This window comes from Chionomys nivalis, chromosome 3, assembly GCF_950005125.1.
Source record: "Chionomys nivalis chromosome 3, mChiNiv1.1, whole genome shotgun sequence".
NCBI classification, from domain to species: Eukaryota; Metazoa; Chordata; class Mammalia; order Rodentia; family Cricetidae; genus Chionomys; species Chionomys nivalis.
The window spans coordinates 86,408,118-86,432,337 of NC_080088.1; the positions used below are offsets into that span (position 1 = coordinate 86,408,118).

The following is a 24,220-nucleotide window of genomic DNA, read 5'->3' on the forward strand; positions in this document are numbered from 1 at the left end:
CTTTTAAGGGAAAGGTACTGTAACTTCAAAAAGTATCGCATCTTTAGTCTTTGTCAGTACCTACTGGGCGGTGATGCTCATTCTGTTCTATTACTATGATGTGAGAATATCTTAAGTCTCATCGGACATCTGATTTCCATGGAGTATGCGCCCCTCACAGTGTCACCCAGCAATGTTCTGCATCTTCTTTTAAGGTGACTGGGGCACACCATGAAAAATATTTATCACAGATTTTGGTTCCATCTAGGACTGTTTGGAGGCAGGTCCTGGCTTTGGAAACTAAATTCCTTCCAGATTCTTCTACTGACAACAGGAAGGGAAAAATCTAGTTTTACAGGAAACCAGGTTATTATCTTAATATGGCATTGAGTAATGAAGTAAAATTACCTATCCAGTCTTTTGGAGGCTTCCTCAGTTCTGACTAAACAATAATATCAAGTGTTTGACAAGGCTAGTCAAACAACACAACTGCACACTCTCGCTCTTTCTCTCTTCCTCCCTCCCTACACACACACACACACACACACGGAGGGAGGGAGAGAGGGAGAACAGGCATAAATATAGCATGTCCAAATAAGTCTAAGCCACTTTAAAAGTAATGTGATTTTTGGCACTTTGCTAGATGCCCCAGGTGAAGATTGTGGTGATGATGATAGCAAGACACACTGATCCAAAGAACTCTCTGCCTTAGACTGTTCAGAAAAGAATGCTGTTAGGAGGGATCAGAGTGTTGACAGTAGTCTCTGCACTACATCTGTCTTCCAGGCACTTGTTTTCTGGTGCTGAGTTGCCTCCTCTTAGAAACTAGGGATTTGTAACCTCTGATGCCATAGCCTGCCATTTTAACAGCAGCATTTGTTTTCTTTTGACTTGTAATTTGATTTTTCTAATATTTGTTCATTTATATTTCATTTGCATTGGAGTTTTGCCTGTATGAAGGTGTTGGATCCCCTGGAACTGGAGTTATAAACAGTTGTGAGCTATCATGTTGGTGCTGGGATTTGAACCCAGATCCTTTGGAAGAGCACCCAGTGCTTTTAATCACTGAGCCATCTCTTCAGCTTCTCTAATTTGATTTTTAAAGTTGTTTAGATTAATATTTGAGTGGCAGCCTAATCTAGTGTCACTTTTCTTTATTGGATGGTAAAACTAAAGCTGTGCCAGTAGTAGGAAGGGTAGCAGGGTAAGGTTTGAGAGAGAGGCCAAATGCCACTTCCTTCATCTTCCTGGAGAAGGCAGTCCTCAAATTCCAGAGGCTCGTGTGCCACTTTTAACAGGTTGTAGGTGACAGTCTGGTGTGGTTTTAGGATTTAAAACTAAAATTCCACCTTGGCAAAATCTCACGGTTAAACATTATCTTCCCCTTTATTTAAAAACAAAAACCCCTCAAAACTGTTGTAGATGAAAAATTACTATTACTGTGCCAACTTGTTTAGAAAAAGACTATATTAGATTTTTTTTTATATTAAACATAGGTTTGTATTTTGTGGCTTCCAAAAAGGAGTATCAGATGGAATTTTTGCCTGAAATTAATTTGCTACTTTGTATTAAATGATCTGTGGAGATTAATTTTTTTCTTATACTCTTAGAGCATTTTATATAATTGAAAGCATGCATCAGATCCGGTGGCTTTTGCCAGAATCCCAGTACTCAGGAGGACAGGGTGTTAATCATCATAAGTTCAAAGCCATCCTGTGTACATCTCAAATTCTAGGCCAGCCAGGACTTCAGAATAAGATTCTCAAAAATAAAACCAAAAGTGGGAGACGGAGACCAGTAGATCTCTGGGAGTTGAAGGCTGCCACTGTGGTCTACATAGTTAGACTCAGGCTAATCAGGGCTACATCATGAGACTCTGAAATAAGAAAGAAAAAGAAGCCGGCCAGTGGTGGCACACATCTTTAATCCCAGCACTCGGGAGGCAGAGGCAGACAGATCTCTGTGAGTTTGAGGCCAGCCTGGTCTACAAAGTGAGTTCCAGGACAGGCTCCAAAGCTATAGAGAAACCCTTTCTGGAAAAACAAAACAGAGAGGGGAGGGAGGGGTGTGGGGGAGAGGGAGAGATTGATTTCCAGTGCTCCACTGTGAAGACTGTTACTGATTAAGGGCCTCAGCTGTCTGCTACTGCTGCACCGGGGCCTGCGTATGGCTTTACTGTATACACGTTCAGTTTCTGCCATGGCTTCCTGCATTTAACTTTAATTTTTTAGTAAAAATTTTTATTTAAGTAGATTTATGTATATTGACATATTTGTCTATTTAAAGGAAAACTACTGTCTATTGAAAAGAATTTTTTTTGTTTCCACAGAAACCTGCTAATATTTTAGTTATGGGTGAAGGTCCTGAGCGAGGAAGAGTAAAAATTGGTATGTTATATTTTTGATAAGTCACAGTTCAGTACACTTTTAAAATTGTTGTAGGTAGCTGTATCACTGTTTTCTGTATCGATATACACATACATATTCATAGTTCCAACCGTCAGAAACATTTCACAAGTGTACAGAAAAGGGAAAACCTCCAGGTGTCAGACAATCCTTAGAGAACCAACTTCTGTAGCTGTAAAGTAAGCCACACAGGCTTCCTCCATCCCTCTGCCTTAGTTAGACAGCCCGTAGAGCGGGCAGCTTCTGTCCCCAGCCACTCTGATTCTTTGATCAGTCTCCTTAGTCAGGTTAATGAGAATAAGCTCTTGTGTTGATGTTCCAGCTGAGACTGCACATGCACAGCTCTTGACCTGCAGGACTGTGCCTGGCCTAGTCTAAGGGCAAAGGCATTCATGGCACTCTGCATCCTCTATATCAGATCTCTCCACGGTGACACTCTGTAAGGACAATTAAATCTATCCTAACCTGGTTGCTTCTTCCATTGTCATTTTGCCAAGCAGTGTTTGTCACTTGCATTTGATTTGTTTGGTTTAGGGGTGGAAGACATGTAATTAAGTTATAAATTAGTGTAATTCCGATACAGAATTGTAAGAACACAATTAACAGTGGCTTCTGCTACAATGTTTGATATAAAGCAGAACAGTGGTTCTCAGTGGTCCTGATGCTAGGGCCCTTTAATACACTTCCTCTTGTTGTGGTGACCCCAACCATGAAATTATTTTCGTTGTTATTTTGTAACTGTAATTTTGCGACTGTTATGAATTGTGATGTAAATATCTGTGTTTTCCAGTTGTCTTAGGTGACCCCTGTGAAAAAGGGTTCGACCCACAAAGGGGTCAGAACCCACAGGATAAGAACAGCTGAATAGAGGCACCTGAAGCTGTGTCTCCTCCTCACCAGCCCAGTAAAACTCAGCTCTTCACCTCCCCCATCCTACTTTATTAGTCCCCCAAATTCACTTTCCACTTTTCAATAAGCTTTTTAAATGCTCTCTTATGATGCAGACTTGGCAAATTCTTAGCTGTGAGAACATGTGATGTACTTGGTGTACTCTGACCCATTGGCTGTCATTGATGTCAGACCCTGTCTGTGCTTATCTTGGAGCTACCAAATGCTTTTGGCCTTAGATAAGCTTCTGAGGGGATCTCTTCAGTCCGACGCCACAATGTTAGATTCAAATGCCAGTTCAGGGTATGCAGAATAGACTAGACCCAGCCAAAGAACAATTTTAAATGTGTGTGTGTGTGTGTTTTTTTTTTAAAGATTTATTTATTATATATACAGTGTTCTGCCTGCATGTATTCTGCAGGCGGGAAGAGGGCACTAGATCTCATTACAGATGGTTGTGAGCTATCATGTGGTTGCTGGAAATTGAACTCAGGACTCTGGAAGAGCAGTCAGTGCTCTTAATCTCTGAGCCATCTCTTCAGCCCCTTAAATTTGTCTTTTACTGTCTGGTTTAGAAAGATTTTGCATGGCACCTTTAAGACCTCCTTTCAAATTACATTCTTATGTAATTGTGCACAGTGATGGGAGATTTGGGTGATACTGTGTCTTCGAGCATTGACATTTCAAAGAAAACATTTGATAATCTGATTCAAGGTTTTTACTCTTTGACAAAAATTTGGTTTTCCCCATCCGTAATCGTTAGTTAAAGGAGAATCTACTTCATTAAAATTATGTTAGAACAGAACTAAACCTGTCCAGATGGTTGTGAATCTTGACGTCTCCCAGTGGGTGGTAAATAGGGACCATCCTGTCTTTGTGTTTAGTGACCCTGTATGTGGTGTCATACAGAGGCAAAGCCTCAGATCATGGATTAGCAGGGCAAAGTCCTAGTAGCTTGATGGCATGGTACTATTGCCATGAACTCTCTTCAGGGCCAACTTGGGGGCTTGGGTTTGTGATCTTTTGAACTTCTGTCTCATGTGAAGAAGTGTAAGACTGAGAAAAAGTCTTTTCCAACTTAAGTGCCATGAGTTTTAAAATTAAATTAGTGAAACTCTGGCCAAATCGATGAGGAAAATAGTATTAAAGTACAATGTGGTCAGCCCTGAGGGCAGCTGTGAGTAGGCGTGTTGACGCCAACAGTGGACAGCGCCACTCTGCTGTGCCCGTGCTCTGAGAACTGAAGTACAGCTTGATGTCCCCCCCACCCCCAGCTGTGACCCTCTGAAAGAAATCTGCCAGAGGAGCAGCCTTATCCACAGAGCTTGTCATAACCTCGGTCAAGAACTGAGTGACAGTTTCTTCAAAAAGACTGTGCTCTCACGCTTTTTTACATTTCTGTTGATAAAAGCAGTAAGGTGCTTCATTTGCTGCCCCAGGCCTGAGCACACTCTTAATAAACAACACTGGCAAGTGGGGCTGTGTAAGTAAAGTTGACCTGTCTGTTTACTTATGTGGTTTTCTTGTTGTTGTTGCAGCTGACATGGGCTTTGCCCGATTATTTAATTCACCTTTGAAGCCTTTAGCAGATTTGGATCCAGTGGTTGTAACATTCTGGTATCGAGCTCCAGAATTACTCCTTGGAGCACGACATTATACCAAAGCAATTGGTGAGTAGGTCTAATTAAAATTATAGAACTTTAATTTTTTTCTGTGAAAGACATATTTTTGTACATGTTTAAATTAAATAACAGACTAAATTATAAAAACAAAACCCCAGAATTCTACCACCCATATATATGCATTAGCATCCAGGAGCTTAGAATTGCACACATCTCTTTTCAAAAAAGGTTCAGAATGTTTTGAGTAAAAATTTTAATTTTATATGAAAAGAGCAAACTAAGAATTTTAAGTTCTGGAACTTCATACAAATGTTCTTTCTGCTAACTTCTAAAAGATCCTCCAAAATTAAACAAAGTAGGCAAACTTAAGTTAGGACCTTTTCAAAGTTAGGAGCCTGATAGTCTTGCTTTCTCATGTCTCCATTTATCAGCCGTGTTAGTGGTGTCACGGCACCAGCAGCTCTTCCTCGGTTCCTCTGCTAGCTACCATTGCAAATTGTTGATAGCTAGCTTACACGATCCAGTGAGTGGAAGACCCGCTGCTTCCCCATGACTGATGTCTTTTTCTCTTTGTTTTCCCAGAGTGAGTGTTATGGTGAAGTGCTCTGCTCTCTCCGTTTATGTTGATGGTCTTTGGCTTGTTCTGTTGTACAGGGTGGCTTGCAGCCGCTTCTGTGACGTATAACCTAGGCCTACTCTACCACCTCCCCAAGACATTTTCCTTTTTATTCCTCTAGGCTGTTGTGCTTTCTGCATCCATGATTGTTTCTTTTATTTTCTTCTCCTGTGACTTTCCTTGGGAGAATATTTTAGGTAAATTGTCTAATTCATAGCATTTCTGGAAAAGACCTTTATTTACTTGATGGTTTAGAGTCATAGGTAGCAGTGTGGCTAATCCAGTCTCAGGCCAGTCTTCTCAGATTACTGTGGATCACCTAGGCTTGTCCCTTTCTGAAGACAAATGCCATTTCTCATTTCCACATTTGACAGCGATTTTCTGGACACAGTCATTGAGCTCATATCTGGTGTCTCTGGACAATTCTTAAGGTATATGGTCCTTTGATTTCCCCTCGGAGATTTCTGTCTCTCTCTTCCTGAATGTACACTTAGGAGATGCTGCCTCTTGGTGGTTTCCACTGTGCTTTTTCTCCTGATGCTTTTCTGCCTTTCTTGGGTGCTCCTTTTCTGATGGTGACTCTTCGTGGCATCTTGTATTGGTTTATGAGAAGAAAAGCTTTGTTAGTGTTTTTGAAAGGATCACAGCACTTGTTTGTGGTTTGCAGTGCACCCTAAGTTATTACCTGCCTGGTCTGATTTTTAATTTATTGAGTTGGAAGATAATTGTTCTGTGTTCTGGGGAGTTGGCTATTGTCCTTTCAGAGCTTCTGGAACTGCTTTAGTGCCTGTAACCCTGAAATCTTTAGCACACTGAAGCTCACTGTTTGCTCAAAGCCATGCATTTGTCTTTCCTGTCTGCGTGTCCATTTGGGGGGATGGAGCAAGGGCAGACTGAGGGACAGACTATAGGTATAGAGACATGTTATTGTGGTGCTTCTTGAAGCAATTTTCTTGCGGATGTAGCAGGAAGTCCGGCATCTTCTTGGTCACCACACCAGTAAAAGACATTTCTTGTCTGTGTAGGTGCCCTCCATGGCTTCGTTGAATGTCTTAAAGCCTAAACCCATGTTCCTGTAGTAGCGAGGAAAGTTCTTCTTGCCAGTTTCTTCCTGCAGGCCCCTCTTGCTTTGAAAGTTTGGGCTGTTATTAGTAAACATGCTCAGTCTGAATGTCAGCCGTTTTCCCAGCAACCTGAGGAAAGAACCTGTGTTTTCTTTCTGGGCTCTGTTTTCCATTTGTGTCTTCATTTCTCTTCTGGTTCTAAGTGTCCCTTAATTACTTAGATGATTCCAAGTTTCTCTTATTTGTACTTACGTTACAAAAACTCCTTGTGTACTCTGTTAGATCATGGGGCACATAGGTTGTGATTATGCTTTGCAAGTTCTACAACAGTCAGCTATCACCCCCAGAGACCCCGATGCCAGGATGGAAGAGTCTGTGTTCTGAGGCCAGTCAGACTTAAGAATCTCCTGGCTTTTGGCACAATTGCTGATTATCAAATGGCTGAGGACATTGGTAGTCAGTGGAGAGAAGGGCCATCTGTGTTAAAACAGTTCTTCCCACTTTGACAAGTCTGTATAGTTTTGAAGGACAATCTGCTGCTCAGGTACTATGCTGTAGACTGAGGTCTTTTTTCTTTCATCTGCTTTCCATGGTCCAGAAATGTCTGCTGCATCTGTTAGCTTTGGTCGAAATTCTGTCTTATCACAAAGAGCTTCTGAAATCATGATGTCTGGTAACCTTGATCCCTCATCCCTATCACATTCGCAGCTTTCTTTCTTTGTTTGATTTTGTTTGTTTGTTTGTTGCAGCTCTGGCAGAGCTGGCCCTCACTCTGTAGATCAGGCTGGTCTCCAACTCAAAGAGATCCACCTGCCTCAGCCTTCTGAGTGCAGGGTTTAAAAAGTGTGTGCCACCACCACCAGGCCATATTCTCACCTTGTCAGCCTTGCTCCAAACAGTATCTAGAATCCACCAAACTGAGCTCACTTGTTAGTACCTTGTCTCTTGACTGGTGAACCTATCTTGTCTAAAACTATATCTATATCTATTAAGCTTTTGTTCATATTTCTATGTAGTCTCTAGATGGAAAAGGGGGCTGCTTGTCACCCTCCTCTGAGTTAATCTTGAATCTATCATGTCCCTTTTCTTGGCAGATACTCTATTAAGTTCACTTATGCTCTTAATCTGCTTTGAGGTCACATTTTATTTTATAGAAAAACAATTATAAAGATAAGTCAGATATGAAAAATATCTCTCTACATGCAGCTTTGTATAAATCTAAAATTGTTCCAAAATATTTACTTTTTAAAAATTAGGAAAAAAAATATTTAAGCTATTAACTGTTTTTGAATATGTGCTGTTAACTAAACACATTTGAATCTTTTGTGAAAATACTCTTAGAACAAATTGAAGATGACTTTCTCAGTTAATATGACAGTTATTTTTTCTTATCAAAGAATTTGATATTTCAGAGCATTGTTACTTTTGGTAGGCTCTTACACTATACAAATAGTGATGTGATTACCAAAGTTTAGCCCTTATGCACTGAGCACCTGAGACTTCATCTGTTTCTCCCATACTGTAGTTCAGCAGTTTCAACTGAGCAAAGAGAGTAGCAGTGGCTCTCTATAGCAGTTGTGGATTTATTACTGACCCCTGGAGAGTATGTTCAGTCAGACATGCCATCTAATCCTTCAGTGTTATTTCTGAAAATGAGAATCCAGCTAGAGTCAAATGCTTACATGGACTGCATGAACTTACATGAAGTACCATGAACTGCAAGGTCTATGGCTTTATTTAGAAACGTTTGCCTTATGCAGTAGGAGTCAGAAAGGGAACTGACTTGGTTACAAATGGCTGGAATCAAGGCCATTGCCATTTCTTCAGCAGTGGTGATCACTAGCCATGTGCACCTGATTTGACCACAGTGCCTTTTGGAGATTACTTCATTTCTATAAATACATTGCTTCAAAGAGCTATAACATAAGTGTCTTCCTTAGATGTTGTTTGAATCTGAGAGGTCATATACTTGCCATTTTTAACATTTTAAAATAAGAGTGAGGTGGTATAAGAGGAAACTTTCAGTTGTAGTTTCTACTTCACAGTTTTCATTTCTACCCCTTACCTCCATTGGTAGCCTTCAAGGCTTGTTCGGTGAAGTACTCAAATTCCCCACATCATTTAAAGATTCCTGGAAGAACTCTAGTAGCATTTGGACTTTGCTGTCTGGTAGCTGAAGTGTAAGCAGCTACACTGCCTTTGGAGTTACACATCACAGCACTGAGAGCTTATGCTCGTGTCCATCTTCATAGTGTTATTCAGAAGGAGTCCGCTGCTGGAATCCCAGGTTCTGTAGACTGAAGAGGAGAGTGCACAGAAAGCACATCTGCCTTGGATGCTGAAAAACTGCCACTTCCACACACTCCACTACACAGACTTGAGTGTGGATATTCATCCATTTGCACAGCACTGGAAGTGGAATCATTAAACCAGAGAGGAAATAGTGGGCCAGTGAGCATGTTATCTAGAAGACAAAGACTTGAGTGTTTGGTTTTTAGTCTTGCTTGTTTGGTGTTAGGGAGGAAATTGAAGGAAAGGTATGATCAGTCACCAGTGAACTATCGCCAGAGTTGTTATGAAAGTTTTTCTGAAGTGTAGACTTGAGCCCGAGGGCTGCTCCTCCAGGTGCTGAGTGTGAGCTGATTGTGTGACTCTGTGAGTGGAGAGGGGAGGAAACGGGGAAAGGAAGGAAGCTCTATTGACTGCAGTGTTCAGCAGGTCCTTCTACCCCATTTGTTTATGGGTGACAGTTACATTGTAGCTGCTGTAGGTTTTGAAGAGTTGGTGCACTTTTCCCAGGGAAGGAGTTATGCAGGTGGGTAAAAGGAAAAAAGAGCCTTCTTGTAGATTCGGCTTATTTTAAAACATGAGCAAGGAAAAGAGAGACCTTCTTGGAAAGAATTAGGGAGTTTTAGGGAATAAATACGCAGTCATCTGACCAGAGTTTGATTGGTGATTAAATCAAGATTGTGAAAGTGAAAGGTAGAAAATTGGTACAGACAAGAGACGGATGAAAATAGTGGACTTAGACATGACTAGGGTTCAGTCAGTCAAGATTCACTAGCTGTTGTCCCATCCACCGTGCTTTTCCTTCAGTTTCCCTGGAAAACGACTCCATTCGTCTTCAGGATCTTAGTAACTAACCAGATGAATCATTACAGTGTCTTTTGGGTATGAGTTGAGTTTTAAGTGTGCACAATGATTCATTTCCCATTTTTTAATCCTCCTTAGCTCATCTATCCATGCAGCAATTAAAGATGGTCAGAGGTTAGGTTTGTATTAGGTAGATATGTATCTATATTAATCTCAGAATACCTTTACTGTGTTCCCTCTGATATTAAAACAAAATAGCTCCATCTGATTCTTTATAAAACTTTCTCAATGTGATAGTATTGACCAGCTTTCTGATATGAAAAAAATTATGTGATTAAAAAACATTGTCAAATTATGAATCCTTATGCAAGTAGATTAATTTGTCACTCCAGAATGTAAATGTGATAACTTATACAATGAGAATTTTATGTATGAAAATAAAAGCATCATAATTGTAATAAATACATTCCAGTAAAGTTTAGAAATCCTCATAATTAGCATTTTTCTCATTTTCTCTTAAATAATAGTTTCTCAGGTACCTGAGTAATCAGCTTCAGTATAAGCATGAGTTTTGTAATTTGTCCCTGTGATATGCACATTTGCCCCAGGTTTTGTGTAGGTCATTCAGAAACCACTTGTTGAGCATCTGCTCTGTACACAAACTATTAAATATACGTTAGACAGCACCTTCAGACAAGCTATGTGTCAAACAGCAGGATGTTTTCAACTTTGTGCTCTAAGAAGGTGGATAGTTTTTGTCTCTGTTAATAGTTATTTTGAGTACAAACTTGGTATGGATGAAAGTGATTTTATGTCTCATGACTTACTTTGCAATTTGTCTACTGTAAATAACTGTTACTAATTTTTAGCCTGCATGCCCATTTTAAAGATAGGTTTGTGTTTTTTTTCTTCCTGTGTTCTAATTAACTTTGCAAAGGTGATGCTGCTGCTGTAGCAGGAAGAAGTGAAATAGAATACATGTCTTTCTTGTTAGTGTTAGCACAGATGATACTGAATAGACTTTGAAAATAAACAAGATGAAGTTATTTCATCATGACAAATGTTCCTGTATTCTGGCAGTGTCCAGTTTCAAGGGTTATGTGGATTTTCTGTTTGTTTTGTTTTAGTTTCATTTGTTTGTGGGTCCCATGTTCCATTTGCAGACTGTGTAGCTATGATAATGTTTGAAGCATTTAGAACTCACCCAGATTGAACAACTAAACAGAGGCTTCTATGAAGTCACTGGGTGGATGAGATATCACAGGAATGAAAGCTTGGTGGGTGGGGGTTGTATTTACAGGGTCCTGTATTTAGTGGTTATATTTGCCCAGGGATTACTATTAATGTGCAAGAAACAGATAAAGAACACTCCCCATTAAATTAAAAATGCATTTTCTTTTGGAAAGAAGCACTTTATTTTCCTCCTTTTTCTTTTTTCCTTTCCTTTTTCCTTTTTATTTTCTCTTTCCTGTTTTTTGTTTTTGTTTTTGTTTTCTTTTTCTTTTAAAGATATTTGGGCTATAGGGTGTATATTTGCAGAACTACTAACGTCAGAACCAATATTTCACTGTCGACAAGAGGACATCAAAACTAGTAATCCTTATCACCATGACCAGCTGGACAGAATATTCAATGTAATGGGATTCCCTGCAGGTACACACTTGCTTTTGTTCTCAATCGTTGTTGTTTGGTATCTTCTTTGGAAAGGTTGTATTTTTGGCTTATGAAAGCTTGAATTACATGATTCTTAGTTTTTATGACTTTCATTTTTCAAAGAATCACAGAAATAGCAAAATTCATAGGATTCAAATATCAGCATTAAAATACTTAGGGGTTTTCTGAATTTGATGAGGTTTTTGTTTGTTTCATTTTGGTTTGTTGTTTTGGTTTGTTGTTTGGTATTTGAAATGATGAGATATTTACAATAGCAGGGTTAACAGTTAACTTGATACCTTTTATTCCTGCCAGTGTAAACTAAAATAAGCAATAGAATTTTTTTTTTTCTTCTGGCAGCATACTTCATAGCTGCTGGTTGAATACAAAGACTGAAGGTTGTGTTTATGTAGAGTGTTGTGCAGAACCAAATCCTGTGGAACAACGGCACTTCTGCTCCATCACTCTTGTCATTATCTAATATTAATATTTTTTAATGTTTTGTGAAACAGCCAGGATGTGAATGAAAGTCATAGGCGTGGATTTTACAGCAGAGAGAAAATGTATGGGTGTTCCCCTCTTTAGAGTTAACATCTTTCTGGGTGTATCCCAGATCCTAGTTATACCACAGAACAGTAATTCACCAGCCACTAAAAACTACCCATGGGTCCAGAATAATAAAAATGTTTGGAGAACACCTAAATAATGTTGGCTGGTCAGGCATGTGACTGAAATCATGTTTTATGGGAACTGCTCCTTAGGTCACTACAGCTTAAGACTGATAAAGGTAGCTGGGAGCTTGCATCCGCGGTTCCTTATAGGATTGTTAAGTATCAACAAATGCAGAACAGCTACACAGACTTACCTTCTTCAGCACCACCCAGTAGTTTTGTGAAGACCTCATTGGGATAAGAATTTCATTTACTCATTGCACATTGGGGTGCTAGTGTGACCCAGTTACTATCTTGAATAAAATGTATTAACATGGTGGTATACACCTTTAACCCCAGTACTTCAGAGGCAGCAGCATGTGGCTCCCAAGGAGTTCAAGCCAGCCTGGTATACATAGCCAGTTGTAGGACAGAACAACATAATGGAGGGACCCTGTCTCAAAAAACAAACAGACAAAAAAAAAAAAAAACAAATTAGACAAACAGATAGATAGACAGGCATTATGTATTGTGATAGAGACATAATAGACATTGATTCTTGCCGTCTTAAGCATTAACATTGTTAGGATGTTGTAAAAGTAGACATGACTTGAATGACTAGAGAAGAATTGCTTCTTCCTTCTTATATCCAGGTTAGTTCACTGTTTCTGAGGCCCATGGGAAGGAGATATGGAACTGATTGGGAATAATGAGGACCATACTCAGAGATGACTCTTGCTATGGGTTTAATAGTTAGGATGACTCAGTTAATGAGAAGCCAGGAAAAGCAAGCAGCAGCGAGCTAGGATCCATATAGACACTTGAATCGTAGACAGAGTTTCAGAAAGGTCAGTGTGACTGTGGAACACTAAAATTTTCAGTGATAGTGAGCTGAGGTCAGGAAACCAGCGATACGTACCACAGCTGTAAAGACATAGTAAGGACAAATAGATAACTTTTTAAAAGAAATATATAATTGAGGGAAAACTAAATGGTTGCCCTAAAATTTTTAGCTTGAGAAGTTGGCAAAGTAGAGAAATTGGAACAAATAAGTAGTTGAGAAGAAACTTCCATTTTAAAGTTCAAGTATATCTTTAGTTTACACTGGATGATGACTGTGGGAGATACATAGCCAGTGTTCCCAGCTGCCTAGTGCACAGTCTGTGTACCTAACAGATCCTTGATAACAGCCACTGACAGCTTCAGAAAGGGCAGCGCAGCTAGCATATATCCACAGCACTTCTGCTGCCCCAGACTAACCGCAGCATTGTCTCCAGAGCTCACACTGTATAGAACAATGATAGTAAGAGTAGCCAAGGTACCGGTATCTCACCGTTTGGCTTGATGTGAGGAGCAGCTTTAAAGGTGTGAAAGGAGGGTTGTGGTTTAGAAAAGTGTGGTGAGCCAGTCAGAGAAAAGATCTTAGATTTCTCAGTTAAAGATACTGCTTGCAGATGGAACCAAAAAATTTACTGCACGAGGAAAAATAAGTAGGTTTACTAATAGAGAAATAGGACTGTATAGTAACAAATATTTCTGTGATTAATTTCCTTTTAGCAATAGCGTGATACTGGCAGGCTCTAGTGGAACAGAGCAAGTGTAGACTGACACTTGAGCAGAGGCGGAGCTGCAGCCATGGGTTTTCCTTACAGCTCAGGATGTAGTTGCAGCTGAGCACTTCTGTGAGAGCCAGGCTCTTAGAAAGCTCTCAAAGTAAGGTAACCTTTGTTAGCATTCTTGAGACTAGGAGCCTAGGCAACATAAACATTTATCAATGTATTTCACAGATAAAGATTGGGAAGATATAAAAAAGATGCCCGAACATTCAACATTAATGAAAGATTTCAGAAGAAATACGTAAGTTGGAAAGAAAATGGACCCTTTGTTGATTTTAACTTTTCCAGAATAGTCATGATAAAATTAAATGGTCAGCATGCCACAGCACTCACCTAAGTTTACCGAAGAATTTTACTTGCTCATAAATACTGTTATGATCTTAGTTCTCATTTTGTGAGATAATAAATTGACAGAGGTGACTCTAATCAGCATCTGATTTGGAGATGAGGGAAAATCAACTCATTTCTTTTCATATTTACTACTTTCTGGAAGCCAGACAGACAATAGTGGGAAGTACTGTAACCAAAACAGTACAATTATGCAAGCCTTGCTGGTGGCCACTTGTCTACCCATTTAAAGTGTATAAAATTGAAAGCAAGTATTAATTAGGGAAAAGCAAGTGTTTAAAGACCAGGGGTAGGCAAAATCCAGTACTTACACATAACAAGTAAATTTTAATCTTATACTGGTAAGCCTGAGTTAACCTTTAGCACAAATAAAATAATTTTTAAGATATAATTCATGTGAGGAAAATACTATCCAGGATGTATTCATGAAATTGTCTTGAATTCCACCATCAGTACCCACTATGAAGCGATTAGTGTGGCTCAATTGGTATTACAGTGCTTGCCTAGCATGCATGAAGCCCTGGGTTTGATTCCAGCACTGGGCTTGGTGGCGCATGCCTGCAATCCCAACAGTAGCATCAGATGTTCAAGGTAATGCTCAGCATTGTAGTGAGTTTGAAACCAGCCTGGGATACAATACACCCTGTCTCAAGAGAAAAAGAAAGAAAAAACAAGTCATTATTAAGGCTGGGTGTGGTGGTGCATACATACCTATAGTTTCAGCACTTGAAATGGAGGCAGGAGGGTCAAAAGTTCAAGGTCATACTACATAGTGCTGGAGGCCAGCTTGAGCTACATGAGACCCTATCTCAAAAAACAAAAACACTCAAAGACTAGTGTGGACTTTAAAGAAAGTATAAAATTGGCTTAATGCTGCTATTTTATGCTGCTCAAAGCATCTTTGATGTGTATTCCCTGTTGGTTATGATCAAAATAGTTGTGTGTGGAAAGCTATCGGCCAATGTAGAATTCACCTCTGATCTAATGTGGATGTTTCACGGTGTTTCTCTTTCAGGTACACCAACTGCAGCCTTATCAAGTATATGGAAAAGCATAAAGTTAAACCTGATAGTAAAGCATTCCACTTGGTAAGCCTGGGACAGCAGCACAAATGAATCCGTGTGGTCACTTAGCGCTCTCAGAGTGATTTCCAAAAAGTACCAAGAGAAGCCTCCTGCCACTCAGAGGTCACACTGACTCATTTCCTGCACTTGAGCTCTTGTCGTTTCATTTCTGGAAATGAAAGCCACGTCCTTGTCCTTAGATACTCACCTTGAGCAATACTTACAGTTTTGTACTGACAACTACTTAAAGATGGTTTACAAAATTTTAACTTCTAAGTTAACCTCATCAGATTATGTCTTGAAATCCCTTTGGTGATAGTCGTGCTCCATTTTCTGGAGAGAGGGCATGCATGTTGTATAAACGAACATAGGCTAGACTCTAAAAGAGCCAGTGCACCTGCAGGGTGGTCAGATTCAGCTGTTGTTGACTTTGTTTGTAATAGAATGTCCATTATGATGCTATAACTGAAAATGTTTTTCAGTTTTGGGTTTTCCACAAAAGGTTTATGATATATAAAAGGTTTAGGGAAGCATGCATTTTTTCACTTGGCCTAAGATTCTTTTACAATGTGTTCCAATGTAGTCTTAGATGGGAATCCCTTGACTTTGCTTCACAGCAGCTAAACCACTGGGCAAGCAACTCTTTCTGATCTGCCTGTGTGTTTCCTTTTCCCTCAACTGTCTCTGCTTCTCTGTCATCCTGGCTGTTATATTGTATTTTACAAGGTAGTGCTTAACTTTGCCATGTTACTACATCCAAAATGTATGATAATGATTTATTCAAATGTATTTGTCACAGAACCCAAATTGGGAAATTAGGTCAAATCCTTCAAGATCCAAGACTTATTGATCCTAACAAAATATTGGCAGGTACAAAGACATGCCATGTCTATCCCCAAGTCCCATGCCTTGCTTGCAGTCTAAGACTTGTGGAATCTGAGAGACTATCCTTTTAGCTTAATGTTTAATGTTTTAAAAATTCGTTTGTTGTAATTCTCGATTTTAACCCCAGCACTTCATTTGTGCCTGTGTGTGCTTTACTTCCAGGCTGCACCCCAGCTCTGTCTGATTTTATTGGGGTGAGCTGTCTTAATTATAGATAATCTCAGTTTCATCCAGAAAGCTTTAATTCCACCAAAAGTGTTGGTTTTTTGTTTGTTTGTTTGTTTTTGTCTTTCAAGACAGGGTTTCTCTGTGTAGCCTGGCTGTCCTGGAACTCATGCTATAGACCAGGCTGGCCTCAAACTCACAGAGATCTGCCTGCCTCTACCTCCCAGGTGCTGGGATTAAAGGTATGTGCCACTCCTGTTTGGCCAGGTGTTGGTATCTTAAAGAACAAACCCAAATTTTTTCCCCCTGTAAGATACTTCCATGAAAATTATAAAAGGTCATTAAATAATTGAGGCTTCCTGTCCCTGCATTTTAAAGATATTTTTGTGGCCTTTTATTCTTTATGAATCATCACTCCTAAGTCTCAATGTATCTATTAGTTTATTACTTTTCTTTTTCTTTTTTTGTTTTTCGAGACAGGGTTTGCTTTTCCTGTCCTGGAACTCACTCTGTAGATCAGACTGGCCTCAAACTCATAGAGATCTGCCTGCCTCTGCCTCCCGAGTGCTGGGATTAAAAGTGTGTGCTACCACTGCCCAGCAATTCATTACTTTTCAAACCAGGTCCAGGTGGGAACAGCTGGGAATTTGTTAGAAATGCAGGTCATTAGGTTCCTGTTCACATTTGTCTACCAGAGCAGGAAGAGCAGGGGCTCACAGCCAGACTAGAAAGTTTAAGATCAGCCTATAGGAGACACTGTCAAAAAGGAAAAACCAAAAGCCCCCAATTAAAAAGCAACACTTCCTGGATGTGTGGTGTGCTCTGGGCACAGCATTAAGCTCTCTTATCTCTCAGGCTCTAGGAGCAAGGGCTCAGCTCTTTTATCTCTCGGGTCTAGGAATACTGGGAACTAATTAATGAAACCAATTACCATGGTACTATTTTTATTTTCCATCTGGACAGATATGGTTACAGAGAGGTGAACTGACCTTCCCGGTGCCTTCAGCCAATAAATTCTGAGTCAGGGTTTGGACTGAGCAGTGAAGTAGGGCAGCCTCTTGAGCACTTGATTACCTGGTATGGCTGCGAGAATTATTTTTTAAATTATAATGCAGCTATGCTGAATTAGGTACAAATCTAACTGCATGTGGCTTGTGTGTTGTTTACATTACAACATTTTCTCCTCTTAAAAGGAGTAGGAAATGCAAGTTTAGTCATTCTAAATTGTGTGGCTGATGAAGGGAAAAGCACTGGGGAAGGTTAGGCGGTGTGAATGTAGTCAACACAAGATGATTGTGTGTGCTGCTACATTAATAATTGTGCATTGTTACTGATAATTTGGGAGAATAAATGATATTGTATTGGTTTTCAGAAGCATGTTACCCCCATAAGTACTGACATAAAACTTTAGGGACAGTATACTAATGTGGGGGCATGTGCTGATAACCCTGTGACTTGTGATTTCAGCTTCAGAAGTTGCTCACTATGGACCCAATAAAGCGAATTACCTCAGAGCAGGCCATGCAGGACCCCTACTTCCTAGAAGACCCACTTCCCACGTCAGAGTAAGTGGTGGGTGTGCTGACTCCCTGAATGTTGGTTGGCATCCCTGAGCACTCTTCCTCTTAGTTGTCACACAAAGTTGCCATGCCTCTGAAGAACCTGAAGAAATTGAGCTTTGCTACCCTAGTATGTCGGTTTGGGTCTTTGTGGTTAAGAAGCAATACTGAAATGAATTCCTTTCAATAGTCATCCATTTACTAGTGATGGATTGACTCTTCTGTGGCTCCTTCTGCTCACTGGTATTGTGTAGGATTGGGGCTCTGGTGTTCCTAAATAAACTTACATTCTCTTTACTGTCTTTGTTTCAACTGAAAGAAGGGCAGATAAAACAATGAGCAGAGGTAGATGCTTTGTTTGCACTAATGAGAGCTGTCCTATTGGATGATTATTAATTATGGTTACACAGGGAAGGACCTTCTGACCACCTGCTGCAGTGTCATTGGTTAAATGTTTATTTGTATCAGGTTTGCATGAAAGATGCTTATATCTGTAACTGTGGAGACAAAGTCTTCTCCTTAGTATGTGACAGTGAATTACGTAAGTGAAGCACTGGAAATACTAGGCAGTGTGTGAGTCAGCTCTTTCTTTTCTCTTGTGAATAGTGTTTTTGCCGGTTGTCAGATCCCTTACCCCAAACGAGAATTTTTAACAGAAGAAGAACCTGATGACAAAGGAGACAAAGTAAGTATTAAATTACAGTTGGTAGTGCCTTACTTATGACTTCTTCTTTGGCCTTTGGATTGTCGCCATCTTTAGTTCTCCTTCTGAGTTGAACTATGTTTTCTGTTTAACCAATTGAGAAGAACCAGCAGCAGCAGCAGGGCAATAACCACACTAATGGAACTGGCCATCCAGGGAACCAGGACAGCGGCCACACACAGGGGCCACCCTTGAAAAAAGTGAGAGTTGTCCCTCCTACCACTACCTCAGGTGGACTCATCATGACCTCCGACTATCAGGTACTACAAATGATAGTGATCTGTTCTTCTGGGGTTTCTGTTGCAAAGTGTGGTCCAAAGTAGCCTTGGTGTACCTGGAAAGATATGTCAGCATAGAATGTTACAGGTATGGAAGATCACAGACATGGAAAGTAGAAAGGGATCAGACTTGTGAATAGACTTTGAGTAGAAAGTCTAAGGTCGGCAATCCAGTAACTTGAGACCTCTGTGCACATTACAGAACATCTGCGGTGGCTGGGAGACAATGCAGCCAGGAAAACATTCCCACCCCAGCACCCATGTAAGTGCTGGATAGCTTGGTGGCCCATCTGTACCCTTTTGTTCCATCATTTCAAAGGCAAAGGCAGGATTCTAGTCAAGTCAGTGAGCTCTGGGTTCAAATGAGAGACCTTGCTTTAGTATAAAAAAGTGCAAAGCAATCAGTATCAACCTGGCCTACACACACACACTGAAAATACTTGGCTTCAGTGTTTTTTTGTTTTGTTTTGTTTTTTTTGTTTTGTTTTTTTTTTTTTTTGCCTGTAAAATGAAATTGGAAAATTCTCTTAGACATGGTGTGTCTAGCATTTAGCAAGTCATCTGAACTCGGGTGGCTGCTTTTCACCCCCAACCTTATCACTTCTTTTAGCCTTGAATCAGAAGGGATCTAGATAAATTGAGAAGGAAGGTAAGATGAATATTCCCTCTAGACAGCATCCTCAGTTGCAGAGTAGGTACAATGCTTAGAATGTGAAGTTTGGGAAGATTGAACTGGCTGTGAGTGCTGAATGTGTTGGCCTGCTTATATATAAGAAAGAAACACGGTGTAGACAGTGCCAGTTATTTTTATTTTGTTATTATCATTGACAATCTTAGTGTCATTCACAGAGTAGTAAGTGGCCTTACACGGTTGGGTACAGCTCATTAAATATTTAACTGTGTTTTGGCTTTGTACTTTATGTGTTTATATATGTGTTTATATACTTGGACACATGTGTGGACGTGAGGGCATGAGTATGCATGTGTATGGACGTGTGGAGGCCCTAAATTGACATCAGGTGTCTTCCTTGATTTTTTTTTTTTCTTTATTTCCTTTATTTACTGAGGCAGTGTCTCACACTGAACTAGGAGCTTACACATGTTGACTAGTCTAGCTAGCTGCTTCCCCTGGAGATCTGTTTCTGTCTCCGAAGTGCTGGAATTACAGATAGGTGCCATGACTGATGGCTTTTACATGGGTTCTGGATATCCAGACTAAGGTCCTAATGCCCATGTATCAAAATATGATAAAATCTCTCCAGCATGTAAATTGGTGTCTTTTATATCCCATATTTGACATTCCTAAAGAGAAGCTAATAATGGAAACCTTGGAGTTTTATTTGCTTTTGTTCTGTTTTGTTTTATATGGGCCAGTTGTAAGGTTTTTGTTGTTGTTTATTTGTTTTTATTGTTTTAATTCTAAAGCTAGTACCTTGCAGAAACTTTTACATCTTTGCTTTTTTGGAACAACACTTCAATCCCCTGTTGGCCATGCTGGCATGGGGCCAAGCTACTTCGAGAAGTTCCTGAATCACGTTTTTCCCTCGTCTTCTTTCCAGCGTTCCAATCCACATGCTGCTTATCCCAACCCTGGACCAAGCACATCACAGCCCCAGAGCAGCATGGGATACTCAGCTACCTCCCAGCAGCCTCCACAGTACTCACATCAGACACATCGGTACTGAGCCGTGCTGGAGTCTGTCAGTGCACTGTTGCTCATGCTGCAGGGCTGGCTGCAGCCCTCTGCGGGAACCTGGTGTGGGTCATGAGAATGTACTGTACAACCACATCTTCACAATGTCCAGTAGCCAAGTTCCACCAGTTGTCACAGATTGGGGTGGTAGCTTCCAGGTTGTACCTAAGTTTGGAGTTAGACTTGAAAAGAAAAGTGCTAGCACAGTTGTGTCGTGGGTTTGCTACTTCCATAGTTTACTTGACAGGGTTCAGACTGACCAAGCATAGTTTTCAGTGACAGTCTGTAGCAGTTGAAGCTGTGAAATGTGCTAGGGCAAGCATTTGTCCTCGTGTGTGGTGACTTTCAGTGTAACAGCGTTATCTGACCAATAGTACACAGAGATGTAAGGTTTAACTGGTACTTGAAACACAGATTATGTTAAAAAAATAACTGAGACTTAAAAGATTATTTTGGTACACCTTTCTTTTCAGTGTCTTATCAATGGGTTGATTCATCTTCTACAGAAATCAGTGTTTTATGACCAAGAATATTGCTTGGATTGTTTTGAAAGTACAAAAGAACGACATAGTTTCTACTGACAGGTTTCAGAACTCCCAAAGATTAATTTCCAACTTAGAGGTTTGTTTTTATTTTCAACCTATGACTTGACTGGTCTTAAAGCTGCTATTTGATAGTAATTAAATATGTTGTCATTGATATAAACCTGTTTGGTTCAGCAAACAAACTAAAATGATTGTCACAGACAGTGTTTTATTTTTCTCGTTGGTGTTGCTGATTTGTGAGCATGCTTTCAAATGAAAAAAGCATGAATGACGGTAACCTCCTTAAAAAGGCACGGCATCCAATTCACATTCTTTGTCCTGATTTTAAAGCTGGTTAGTGTAGTGCTATTAAGATTTTATTCAGTTGACTTTCTTTTTAAAAAGTTGTTCGCACATTTTTTTAGGGTGCCCTTACTTCAACAAAGGAGAAGGAGTAGGAGAGCCTTAGAATTTTTGAGGGGAAAATAAAAAGCTATAACATACAACGTACTGTATCAAACTATTTTACATGAATGACACAAGTATTCTGAATAAAAAATTGAACATTGTTAAAAACAAGGTGTTATGTAATAAATTTATTTTTCATAAATCAATGTATGGAGTCAGCTATATTTTTCGCACTCACAAAGGGCCTTTCGTGATTTAAAAATGTGCCTTTGTATAGCTCTTCCCTGTCATTTATTGGTGATGTCTTCCAGCTGTGCTGTGGACTAGTGAGACTTAGGCAAAGGTATGGATTCTGGGCGGCTGCTGAGGCCTGTAGTGTGGGGAGATCCTGCTCCAGTCAGTTACCCTTTGTTCCTGCCCATTCCTGTAAAAACATTCTAGAACAATTCAGGAACTGAGGAATCACTACATTGATGGGTTTGACCCTAACAGTAGGGTAATTTTTAGGAGTGACATTTGAGTTTTCTTACCCTAGGTCACTCCTACACTGCATGCCTTTGATTACTTAGCTCCCCTCCCAAACCCCCCTGTGCCACCGCGAGTGCACAGTGGAGTTAAAGCCTCCTGTGGTTGTGGCTTGGCTCTGTCAACCTTACCTCTCACCGTGCTTCTTATGTCCCTTCCTCTTGGTCTTCTAGTGTTTCTCTATCCTTTGCTAAGTGGCCTAGAAGCTCAGTGACTGTGAAGGCTCTCTGTACATTCCCCCTCAGGATCTAGTTCCAGAGTTTGATTCAGTAGAACTTGGGTGGATTGGAAATGTGGCTCCCCTTTTAACAAACTCTTCTAGTTCTGAGACATTGGTCTGAGAAATGTTTTAAGAAAGACCATTCTCAGGGCCCGAAGAGATGATAGAGGACCCAGGTTCAGTGCCAAGCACCCATATGTCAGATCACAGCCATTTCTAACTGCAGTCCCAGATGCCCCCTTTTGGCCTCTATGGGTACTGCACACATGTGATAGATGTGTACACTGAGGCAAAGCACTGAGGAAAGAAAACTTTACAAAAGACTATTCCAGGAGCTGGAGAGATGGCTCAGTGGTTAAGAGCATTGCCTGCTCTTCCAAAGGTCCTGAGTTCAATTCCCAGCAACCACATGGTGGCTCACAACCATCTGCAGTGAGGTGCCCTCTTCTGGCCTGCAGGCATACAGACAGAACATTGTATACATAATAAATAAATATTAAAAAAAAAAAAAGACTATTCCACCTGGTGGTGGTGGCGCACCTCTTTAATCCCAGCACTCGGGAGGCAGAGGCAGGCGGATCTCTGTGAGTTGGAGGCCAGCCTGGTCTACAAGAGATAGTTCCAGGATAGGCTCCAAAGCTACAGAGAAACCCTGTCTTAAAAAAATAACAAAATAAAACAAATGACTATTCCAAAGTTACTCAGGTTGACAGTGAGCAAGAAATTGAGCCACAGCAGCACTTAAGTGACTTGAGGGAGGGCCTTGATATACTGACAGCCCATCTCCTTTTCCTCCTTGGAGTTCCAGAACCAAAACCCATTATAACAAGCTCCACACTGCTGTCAGAAATGCCTAGGAGCTATGTTCTCATGTTTCCTGAATTTCACTCCCTCAGTGAGCCTGTCCAATCTTGTGTTAAAATGTGATGTCTAACAGATGACATACCTAGTCTGCTTGCTTCCAGAGCTTCCATTTATTGCGTCTCTTACAGAGGACTCATATGATCATACCTGACAGCTCTCTATCCCATACCTCAGTTTTATTTTGCTGTGTAGCATTTATCACATGTCTGTTTCCCATAGTATGGAAGCTTCTTGAGAGCAGGACCTGTCCCATCTGTATCCATATTGCTCCTGGATAATGTCATGCAGGCACGTGACTCTGTTAGGCTGGTGATCCCCACATTTCCAGTCCAGATCCACCTGTCCTGACTGACCTGTTGCTATTGGTGATATTGAGTGCAGCTATCTCAGACCAATGTCTACTCTCTGCCTCCTTCAGACCCAACCATGTCCCAGGGTAGCTGCCTACCCCATCAGAGGGCCAGGCAAAATCCAGTGTTATCCTTTCTCACATGCTCATATGTCTTTTTCGGATATGTGTCTTGTTGGCTCTCTTTAAAATGTAAATATGACCTGTAGTTTAACTTTATGATACCATTCAATAAAGCTCTGAATTTCAAGTTTGGATCTTCTCCAAGGCTTCACAGTACAGCCCTCTCCTGGGGCACTGGGCAGCACAGTGGGAATAATCTAGAAACGCAGTGATTGTAGCTTGGCACAGTAAAGTGGTAAAGGTACATGTGTGAACAAAGATTCCTCTAGACCTCAGATCGAATTCATGCTGATAAAGCTATCCTGAGTAGTACACACATGGAAATTACATTCAATACACTATAGTTACTGACCAGTCTAGCTTAGCGAGGACCACACTGAAGGTTTTTGTGTCTCTTGTGACCATGTAGCTGCTTGACAGTTACTTCATTAACCTACACGTTACTTTCCTCATCTCCCACAGTCTTCTCAACACAATGGACCACATGAGCATTTTAATGCTGAGGTCATGTCTGTCCTCTGCTCATATCCCTCCAACACATGTCGGTAAAAGCAAAGACCTTGCTGTACCCAACAAGTACCTACATATCTGGGTGCCTTCTTGTGAAATTTGTCTTCTGATCCTCCAGTCCCACTGCACCGTGCAATTCTTAGGACCGCCAGGCATTTCCTTGTTGCTTCTTCTCTACTGCCCTCAGTGAAAGTATTCCTTTCTGTTTCGATCACATGGGCACCGGCGTCCTACCTCTGCACACCAGCATCCTCTTCCCTGTGCCTGCTCTGTATCGCAATAACAGGCACACCCTGTAGTTCTTTCTCTTCTGCAACAGAAGAGAAGTTTCGGAGGATATTCTTAATACTAGCAGCTAAAAGACGATGCCAGAGTATAAGTGAAACGTCCCAAGAGTTGGAGTCCCACTTGATTTC

At 40.5% G+C, this 24,220-nt stretch overlaps 1 protein-coding gene across 5 annotated transcripts in view; it reads left to right on the forward strand.

Annotated features, from left to right (window-relative positions):
• Positions 1-21,404, forward strand: part of Cdk8 (cyclin dependent kinase 8) — a 67,736-nt gene extending 46,332 nt beyond the window's left edge. Inside the window, exons 5-13 of one of the 5 annotated variants that reach the window (XM_057764276.1) lie at positions 2,309-2,366; positions 4,811-4,942; positions 11,177-11,320; positions 13,758-13,827; positions 14,950-15,022; positions 17,516-17,613; positions 18,214-18,292; positions 18,412-18,570; positions 20,148-21,404. In XM_057764276.1, coding sequence (XP_057620259.1) covers positions 2,309-2,366; positions 4,811-4,942; positions 11,177-11,320; positions 13,758-13,827; positions 14,950-15,022; positions 17,516-17,613; positions 18,214-18,292; positions 18,412-18,570; positions 20,148-20,273 — 939 coding nt within the window. In that variant the 3' untranslated portion in view covers positions 20,274-21,404. The remainder of the gene's footprint in view (positions 1-2,308; positions 2,367-4,810; positions 4,943-11,176; positions 11,321-13,757; positions 13,828-14,949; positions 15,023-17,515; positions 17,614-18,213; positions 18,293-18,411; positions 18,571-20,147) is intronic. The other 4 variants (XM_057764277.1, XM_057764278.1, XM_057764279.1 and 1 more) reach the window with 4 other exon arrangements.
• The last annotated feature ends 2,816 nt before the right edge of the window (positions 21,405-24,220 follow it).